Source organism: Benincasa hispida, chromosome 4 (assembly GCF_009727055.1).
Source record: "Benincasa hispida cultivar B227 chromosome 4, ASM972705v1, whole genome shotgun sequence".
Taxonomy (NCBI): domain Eukaryota; kingdom Viridiplantae; phylum Streptophyta; class Magnoliopsida; order Cucurbitales; family Cucurbitaceae; genus Benincasa; species Benincasa hispida.
The window spans coordinates 44273452-44283035 of NC_052352.1; the positions used below are offsets into that span (position 1 = coordinate 44273452).

The 9584-nt window shown below is 37.3% G+C and overlaps 1 protein-coding gene and 1 pseudogene across 3 annotated transcripts; one reads left to right on the top strand and one right to left on the bottom strand.

Annotated features, from left to right (window-relative positions):
- The first annotated feature begins 1790 nt into the window (after nt 1-1790).
- On the top strand, nt 1791-3177 carry LOC120076215 (annotated as a pseudogene).
- Nucleotides 3178-3732: 555 nt separating this feature from the next.
- Nucleotides 3733-9020, bottom strand: LOC120075599 (DEAD-box ATP-dependent RNA helicase 35). 3 transcript variants are annotated; one of them, XM_039029137.1, is made up of 5 exons: nt 8413-9020; nt 7569-7646; nt 6350-6495; nt 5076-6019; nt 3733-4734 (listed from the first exon to the last, which is right to left on the bottom strand). In XM_039029137.1, exons 4-5 carry the CDS (start codon nt 6005-6007, stop codon nt 3870-3872), a joined length of 1797 nt encoding a protein of 598 aa, XP_038885065.1. In that variant the 5' UTR covers nt 6008-6019; nt 6350-6495; nt 7569-7646; nt 8413-9020; the 3' UTR covers nt 3733-3869. The 3 variants fall into 3 exon arrangements, with proteins under 3 accessions (XP_038885065.1, XP_038885067.1, XP_038885066.1); XM_039029139.1 differs by having other exon boundaries at nt 6350-6575; XM_039029138.1 differs by having other exon boundaries at nt 7569-7699.
- Between the last annotated feature and the right edge of the window lie 564 nt (nt 9021-9584).

Consider the following 9584-nt stretch of genomic DNA (forward strand, 5'->3'; position numbering starts at 1 on the left):
CCACGTCAATTAATAAGGTCTTGTCGACATTGGCCCTCGTCTTCTCCCTTCCCATCATAGCCAATTTAGTGTAGTAGACCAATGTCATCTTCACAACATCCATATCATTATCAAACTCCATCTCCTTGTACATTGTCTCTAAGGTACCAATATGGATATCCCCTGCGAAGTCATTCCCCAAGTACCTATTATGTAGAGATTCGGTTCCTTCAGCCCTCCTCATAACTACTGGATTGGGTGACACCACAATCCCATCACCAATAGGAAGTCTTCTTTGGTGAATGCTACAACTGTACCATTCAAATCGAATGTCATGGAATCCTTCCTGTGGTCTTCAACCTCCCTCAATAGAATGTAGTGGACCAATGGACTGTTGAAGATAATGTCCATGTCCACAAATCGGCCAAATGTAGTCTTCCTGAAGAGGGCAAGCTGAGTGGGAGTTAGCTTCTCTTTCACAATCTTGTTAGTCGTCTCAATGTGAGAGGATAGGTTGTCGCTTGGCCTAGAAAACGATCATGGGGGAGGAATCTTGAATTGTCTAACCATACTGCACAGAATAACAAAAAACATCAAAAAATAAGAATTTTGTTCAATACTCAATGCATGATGCATATTCCTCGATGCACGTACAAGATACTCGATTTCTCGATACCCAATACATGCTACATGGTGTCCCTTACTCTCTACATTACAAGTGACTAGATGGTCGATTGTCGAGCATTCAGTTTGATTTTCCACCTTCATGCATTATCCAACTCAAACCTTAAACTCCAGACGGTCCGAAATAACAAAAATTTGAAAACTGAAATGAAACAAACTCAAAGTCCAGCCAAACATGCAAGATATGAAAACAGAAATGAAAGCAGTGTCGGTCAAGTATCGAGCAACATGCAAGCGCATATCGAGGAACATGATGCAGAGATAGTCGAGTTTTGAGTGAATGATACCAAAATACAAAAAAGAGAAGAATGTTACTTGATGATAGTCGAGTTAAACTACAAACAAGGAGAAGAATGTTACCTGATGCAGAGATAGTAGAGTTTTGAGTTTTGAATGTAGAGGTGTTGTCGTTGAAGGATATACAATCGGATGAACAGAGAGAATAGTCTGAGCTAGTCTGAGCTCATGGGAAGTGGTGAAATAATGGACTTCAAATGCCTTCAAATAGATTTTGAATTCAAAATAATCGAGTATAAAATAATCGAGCATCGAGTATGACGTTGATATGATCGAGTTTACACGTGTCAATTGCAGTCGTTTCAAGTGACCATGAAGCTGGGTATCGAGTGACCGTGCATTGAGGAACGTGTGACGAGCCATCAAGGAACGAGTGACAAGCCATCGAGGATCAAGTAAATTCATATTGGCAGGCGTGAGAGGTGCATCTCAAGGGTGAATCAGTAAAATTACATGCTTATGACGTAAGCAAAAGGCCATTTTCCATTACAGAACTATAGGAGGCCATTTTCCATTACAGAGTCTCAATGATGTCTAGGCGAAAGCTTCAGCTGGGTTGATTCTATTTCTATATCTGCCCTGAGTAAGTATAAGAATCCCCAATTTGTGTACTGCCCATTGATCAGATCAGCTGTGAATTTCAGGTCTGTTCTTCTTTCCCTTTTCCCCATTTTCACTTTTAGAGAATTGTTACAGTTTGAGGGTGTTACTTGTTCTATTCTGATTCTAGCTGTGTTTGAAGATTGATTTGATTGATGGGCATTATGGGGTTTTTCTCTGATTGGTTTCTTGGGCATCATTTAGAAATTGAGCATTTGAATTGAGAATTCATGGGGAACTCTTCATCGTTGCTCACTCAATGTGATACTGAAGAAGTTCATGAGCACTGCAAATAAACTTTTGTGGGTTAATTTATCCTTGTCTTCATTGATTTCTTTCTTTGTTTTGGTGAGTTGTTTAGTTGGCTTACTTTCTCTTACTATTTGCTTGTGTGTAAGTTAGTCTCCCAACAGGAAATTGTGTCATTGTATCAGAGATTCTGCCAACTTGATAGAAATGCTAAGGGATTTTATTTCAGCTGATGAGTTCCTCTCAGTTCCTGAATTTTCTATGAATCCACTTTCTCAGGTTTTGCATTGGAATTTTTTCTTGTTCCATCATTCAACCTTGAAATTGAATCTGCTTTATTGTGTGTTGGTTACGTCAGTGATGCCACTTATGATAAGTGATCTTTGTTCTTCTGTTGTTTCTTCAGCGTTTGCTCAAGATGGTTGATGGCTTGAATTTTAAGGATTTTGTGGCTTTCTTGTCAGCATCCAGTGCTAAAGCTAGTGCGCACCATAAGATTGAATGTAAGTGCATGTCTTGCTTCTGCTTGTTTATTTTGCGTTGGTTTTGTTTAGGGTTGAGGTTGCTAGGTGTAAATCGATGCTTATTTAAAACATCAAAAATCCCTGGCAATCATTTTAATGGCAGTCAATAGTAGTGAAGTTTGATGTTTAAGCCTTAATGTCAATAATGTTGGACTGGGGAGGGAAAATTTGTCATGCATTTCTACTTAGAAATTAAACTTTTAATCGTGCCTCCCTCGATTATATTGGAGCAACTTGGTCTCATGAAGCTGATTCGTAAGTTATAATTAATTAAGATGGTCTAGCATACCTTGTCACTGATAAGGTGTTTGAGGCGTTGAATTATGAAATTTGGAGTTAATATATTGAAACTAAGAAATCTGTGTTTAGAGTTCAAAGTGATAAAGATGAAGTTCCTGATAGACGTACGAGAAAAAAGAGAACATAGTTTCTCAATAAATATGTAAACTTCAATAGCATATATCATTAAAGTTAGTGGGGTTTAGTTATTTAACACAGTGTCCCTGATTTATGAAGTCGATGGGTCAAATACCTTGAGATAAGCAAGATATCATATGGATTATAGTTTTAGTGACTAAGTGGAGAAACTTTTTCTCATGAACTCACACTAACCCATTATATTGACTTCAATTATCATGCTCTGAAATGCTCTATCAAAGAGTTCTGTCACTGTAGCAAACTACTTTGAGACAGTTATTTCGGATTAATAGTTGCCCGTGTCTCTGTATTTCAGTTATTTTCAAGGTGTATGATGCCGATTGCATAGGTGTCTTTCAACGACATAATTGAAGTACTTCGGGGTTTTTCGGGTCCATTCATCTTCGACGAACAGAGAGAGCCGTGACCTCTTCCTTCTCTTAGTTTTTTATATTTTGTCTGTACTGCCTTTTCAACTTACTGTTATTTGAGAATGTAATGGGATTCATTTAGTATAATAAACATAGCAAATAAAACCTCTGAGGCATAAATCCATTCAATTATTTGGTGCATCGAGTAACCTGATAAAATGAAGTTGATTGTGCAAGGCATCAACAGCGCTTACACTGCTCAAAAGGAACATATTTAATCCAATCCTAAATCTAACGCATGAAATAGAACTGAATCTTTTGCTTTGTGCTCATATTATTTATTTGATTAGTTGTTGATTTGTTAATTCACTTTAAGGAAAAAAAAAAAAAGTTAAAAACACAAGTTGTCTCAACTATAATGAAGTTTGTTATGTTCCATTCAGAACTTACACCAGAGTGTACACATTTGCTTCAGTTCATCTCCATTGAGAAAGTTGTAATGGAAGACAAGATTTTATACTTTATTTTCACAGACTGCCCTTTTCGTTTTCATAATTTGAATGTCGATAATGTCAATCAATAATTTCCTCTTGCAATTGAGATCAAATAAATGTCAACGCAGACAAAACAACAAACTACATGATTTCATTGGAATATATAACACTAATTTATTAGTTTATACAGTTACAGCCTGCGAAGAGTGAAGGGGAAATCAAACAAAAATATCCTTACTATGTTCTGGGCTTTCTCAAATTTCTCCTCTATAACCGCCTGATCCAAAATAATCTCTTCTTGAACTTGCAATTGCCATGCTTTTCTGGTGCTCTAACTTGGGGCAGTCACGGATACGGTGACCAAGTCCACCACAATAAGCACAACCTTTGACACCACTTGCATTGGTGATCGCTTCCACGTCCTCCATAGGGTCATTCAGCTCGGCCAACACCGGTGGAATTCTCTGTTTTGCTTCTTGCAGAAGGTGTTTTAAATCAAGGAGAGTTGTTTCACTTTGATTCTTGTTTATGAATGTTGTTGCAATTCCTGTCTTACCACATCGTCCTGTCCGTCCAATCCTATGGACATAGTTCTCAATTTCAGCTGGCATATCGTAGTTGATAACATGTTGAATGTCTGGAAAATCTAAACCCTTTGATGCAACATCAGTAGCAACCAATACATCTTTCTTGCTCGCCTTGAAGGAAGATATAGCATACTCTCTCTCTTCCTGATCTTTTCCTCCATGAATTGCCACTGCTTCAACACCTTTCAAGAGTAAATACTCGTGAATGTCGTCTACATCAGCTTTATTCTCACAGAATATCAAGACTGGAGGTGGAGTTTTCTGCAGGCACTCAAGCAAGTAAACAATTTTTGCCTCTTGTTTCACATACTCGACCTCCTGGATGACATCAAGATTCGCAGCTCCAGCTCTTCCCACGTTAACAGTCACAGGCTTTACTAGGGCACTTCTTGCAAAATTTTGAATTTTGGTAGGCATTGTGGCAGAAAATAATAGAGTTTGGCGTTGAGCCTTAAAATGATCAAAAACTTCCCTAATATCATCTTCGAATCCCAGATCCACTAATCTATCAGCCTCATCTAAAGTAAGATACCTGTAACAATAGCAAAATGCGTATTAATTATTCCTATCAAAGAGGGGACGAACTACTAAAGTCAGAAGATTAAGACAACTATCAATTTGTATAGCTGATGTCATGCGAAATAAGTTTAGGCTTAACAGCAAATTATCTACAAAATACTTGAAAGGAAAATTTTATAGAGAGAAGGCAAGCAAGCAAGCATGCATTTCATTGCCATACAAATAACAATTCTACAAAATATGTATAAGTATTTCAATTAACTAATTTGCTAATTGGAATCAGAAGTTAGTCCATTTCAACTTTATACAGAGTCTAACCAAAAGATGTAATACAAACTGGAATAATTCTTTTACCTGCAATTGTCAAGATTCATTTTCTTTTTTGCCAGCATATCCTTCAACCTCCCAGGGGTTGCAACAACAATATGAACACCCTTCTTCACAACCTCAATCTGTGATCTCATATCCACTCCACCTATACAAAGTAAAGGCCTTAGTTCTGGATATCCAGCCTCCTTCATGGGAAGTAAAAACTGTTCCACCACTTCATAAGTCTGTCTAGCAAGCTCCCTTGAAGGACAAATAATCAAACCAAAAGGTCCTTCTCCTGAAACAATGGGCATCATGACCTCTTCTTGTAATGCAATCATTATCAAAGGAAGAACAAAAACTAGGGTCTTTCCTGAACCCGTAAATGCAATTCCAATCATATCTCTGCCAGATAAAATCACTGGTAGACCTTGGACTTGAATGGGAGTAGGTTGCACGATTCCTTTTTCTTTCAATTTCTTCAAAACTGGTTCAGGGAGTCTCATGTCCTTGAAGTTTTTAATAGGCGGAGGAATCTCGTCGCCATCAACTATTATGTGCCACTGTTTTCTAATCAAATCACATGCCTTTTTTGGCATCCTCCTGATAGGTAATGGTGGCTTCCATCCAGTTAATAATGGCTCTGTGTAAGTAATGCCTTTTGCTAGTTCACGAACTGACATCAGAGTTTTACGATCAGATAAGTGCTCAATCATCTCCTTCTCTTGCTGAACAATCTGCTCTGTTGGACTAACCTCTGGTTGGTCACGTTTCATCTGAGATGCTTTTACAAGGAGACTAGGCTTGGCTTCAGCAAGTCGTGATTTCTCCAACTCTTCCTCAAGGGCAGAAGCCTTACCCTTATGCATAAGAATCTTTTGAGCTTCCATTGCTCTACGCTTTGCCACAGGAACATATTCAACGTAATCATCTTCTTCTTCCAAGCTCTTTTCGTCCTTCATTTGTACATCCATCATAGAATCCTCTCTCTGCGCCCAAAAATTATCAAAACACAATCAGAAATCCAATCCCTAAGCACTTCGAAGCTAACTCTAGAAACCATTAGATTTCATGTTACATGCAGATCAAACGACAAAGCCCAAATGTGGAAACCAATTAAAAACAAGAAAAAGCCTCTTGAATTAGATTCATCAATGATGGATTCCAATTAGGGACTCCGAAATATAACCCCATTTTAGTTCGAACTACCCAGAGATGGATTTAGAGACAAATAGATGAAACGAAGAGCTTCATTGACAGATAAATCAATAATAAGAATCCACAAAGATTAGCAAAAGGAAAAATAAGCTAAAACTTACTCAAACGTTTTACACGGGGAGCAGATCAGTCCTCTTGTTTTTCGTTGTCAGGATACGAACAAGAACCAAATGGAGAAAGTGATACGGATGATCAAGACCAAAGAACCTCGGAATGCATTCAATGTATTCGGTTGAGAGTGTAAAGTCTGCATAGGAAGTTAAAGGAAATGAATTGTTACATTTTCAATGAGGTTCCCTTTCAAGTCCCAAGATTGTCGTCTACCCTCTGCACGGTAAAAGTGACAACCAACACAATGTCGTAATCCTAATAAAACTGCCAGTAGAATGCAGATGAGAGAAACAATTTGATTTTAAAGAAAAGCATGGAAAATAGCCAACGAGAAATATAAGAACAAGTCTGCAGTCTTATTTGGCCACACAAGAAACATTTTTCATGAATGTACAACAGAATAAACCTTTTATTATTTGAACCAACACAAATGTGAATGGTTTCTTATTTCTTGTTGATAAATGAAAGGTATAACCAATATACAATCTGATTCCTATCCAGTAACAGACATTCACTTGAAAGAAAACTTATACTACATACCATGGCCTCAAAGTTGCATACTAATTCAGCTTATTCTCTTAACAAATGCTGTTTTTTAGCAGAAAAAATAAAATCTGTGATGAAACCAATGTGTGAAAGATAATATTTGAATGGTTTCAAATGTTTGTGAAACCATTCTATTTTCTAAGACTGTTTTCTCCAGAAAAAATAAATAAATAAAAATACAAAATAGAGGTTACGAACTACGCTCTTGATATGCCACTGGCTATCTAAATTCGAATTGGCGTCCATTGCTCTACAAGTCTTAAGAAAGTGTGATTGGGATACTACGCACCATAGCTTCAAAGCTAATTCAGCTCATTACTATTAATAACAACAATTTTCTAGTAGCAAAATTAAAATTTTTAATGATACTAGTACTTGACAACATCGGTGTCTAAGAGAAAGCTCTTACTACCTACCACGGCTTCAACACCACATTCTAATTTGGCTGATTGCTCTTAATGAATACGATTTCTAACAATGGAACATGAAAATTTCTGTAATGCAAGATAGCACTGCCAAACTTGTGTTAAAAATAGAAAGAATTTATTTGCTCGATAGCTCGAGAGAAATCACTTGAAACTTGCAACCACTGAAACTTACAAACAATTCAAGCAACTGCAAAGAAAACAAAGAAAGAGAAGGAAGAAAAGTCGAAATACATACCTAATCAAGAGTCAAAGCAGCCGAAATGGTCTTACAACAATCATACGTTTGATGTAGACCAAAAATTCTGTTCCATCCCTGCAGCCAGTGATGTCAATAAAGATAAATCATATGTGAATCAACGGGCTCAACTACACAAACAGAGCATAAACTTAGATTCAAATTCATATTTCACAATTGGAAGATAACAAAAGCTACAGAAATTGCTCCCAGAATGACGAGAACCAGAACCCCTCTATCTCTCATTGAAAGTGAAGCAAATGTTTTAAAAGCGGACGGAGCCATTACAATGTTAACACAACATTACAACGTTCTTAAACATTCAAAACACAAATAATTCAAGAATATAAGGTGTTCATATCATGAGTAATAGATATAACACGCATAAAGCATACAACATGCTATCAAATAATAAACAGACTCTTCAAATAGAAATCATTTAGCTGAGCATTTTAAAGTGCTCATAAATTATTTTAAAGGACACCTAAAATAATAAACACAACGTTATCTAAGGTTAGAACTTAGTTCAACACATTCTTCAGAGACTCAAAACACATTAAGAATGAGTAGTCTTACCTAAAACAACCTTCTTCAAATCAAGTCCAAACTATAACCATAGAGTTTCCAAGGATTATATAATAATTTACTGCACCTTAACTTAAATTGGAAGGATCAAAATAGAGTTCTAATGCCAAAAAATCTCCAAAATAGACTTGAAAATTCGTTGAGAAGTATATGAATAGGTCCAATATTAGTCTAAAGCTATAAAGAGAGACGTTATCAACGTTAGAGGCCAAGCTACAACACTTAAAAGGGTTCGAAAAAAGTTATATAACACTTTTACCTGTTGAAACTAACTCCACCGGACTCAAATCCTTGCTAGAACGTGTCTGAATATGCTTAATCTTACATAAATCAAATCATTAGGAAGTGGGTAGTGCAAACATGAAGTCGAAAAGAAATGGGTATGTGTCAAACTGAACCGATTGAGGGGAAAAACATCGCTGATCGCAGGTCTCGTCGCTCATTAGGTTGCTGTTGTCACAGAGATTGAGGGGAAAGCATCGTGGATGTAGCCGGATGACAGATTGTGGAAGGAAAGTGGGTGTCGCAGATATCGTGAGTTCTACTTGCAGAAGGGCACAACGATGATGTTTGTGTGGGTTGATGCTCTTTCGTGGGAGTTCTTGCGCAACGGATGTTCAACGGAGCTACGTGATTTTGCTGGAGAAGAAGTGGGTCATGTGCGCTGCTTTAGGTCGTCCAAGTTGTTGAGGGTGCACTGCTACGTGATTTCGCGTGGGTTTGCACGATTCTAAGGGGGAGGAAGAGAGAGGGGAACGAGGTGAAGAGATGGGGTGAATGGTAGCTGAGAAAATGAGAGAGAGTTGGGGCTGAATACACCAGAAAAAGAGAGGGAAAAAGGAGATGAAGGATATTGGGTTAGGTTTTCTTTTTAATTTCTTCTTTTAGTTTCCTTTAAATTGGAATCATGGGATCAATGGCCCATTTTAAAAGGCCCAAATGAGGTTCAGCCTAGGTTCTAAAAATCAACGATTTTTTGCTTTTTGCTTATGTTAGTATTGGGTAAAATTACTAAAATGGCCAAAACTCTTTAAAAGATTAGGTTTTTTTTTTCATTTGATTTGTATGAAGCTGCTGTCATCCATGTTTTTTCTTCCTTCTACCATTTTTCCACCTTCTTTTGTTCGTCTTTTTCCTTCCTTCCATCTTTTTCTTCGCAATTTTTCCTTATTTTTGGTTGTGCAACTTCTCTCTGTGAATTCTAAACCTATGGAAGATAAAACATGAAACAGAAGAAGATCAAAGAGCGAGAGGAAGAAGCGAGAGCAGACTGAAGAGTCAAAAGAAGAAATGAGAGCACAAATGTGAACAAAAGAAAAAATTGAAGGAAAAAGTGTCTGATGCTATGTTGATGAGGAACTAGAGGAAGAAGCGACAGGAAAGGACGAGGAGCAAGAGGAATGAACGAGAATTTGGGGATGGTAGCGCACA

Bases quoted from the DNA above. Each gene is read 5' to 3' on its own strand.
- LOC120075599 (XM_039029137.1), bottom strand. From the start codon at position 6,007: ATGATGGATGTACAAATGAAGGACGAAAAGAGCTTGGAAGAAGAAGAT. The intron at 4,735-5,075 runs GTAAAAGAATTA...CTATTGTTACAG, and splicing joins ATGAATCTTGACAATTGCAG to GTATCTTACTTTAGATGAGG.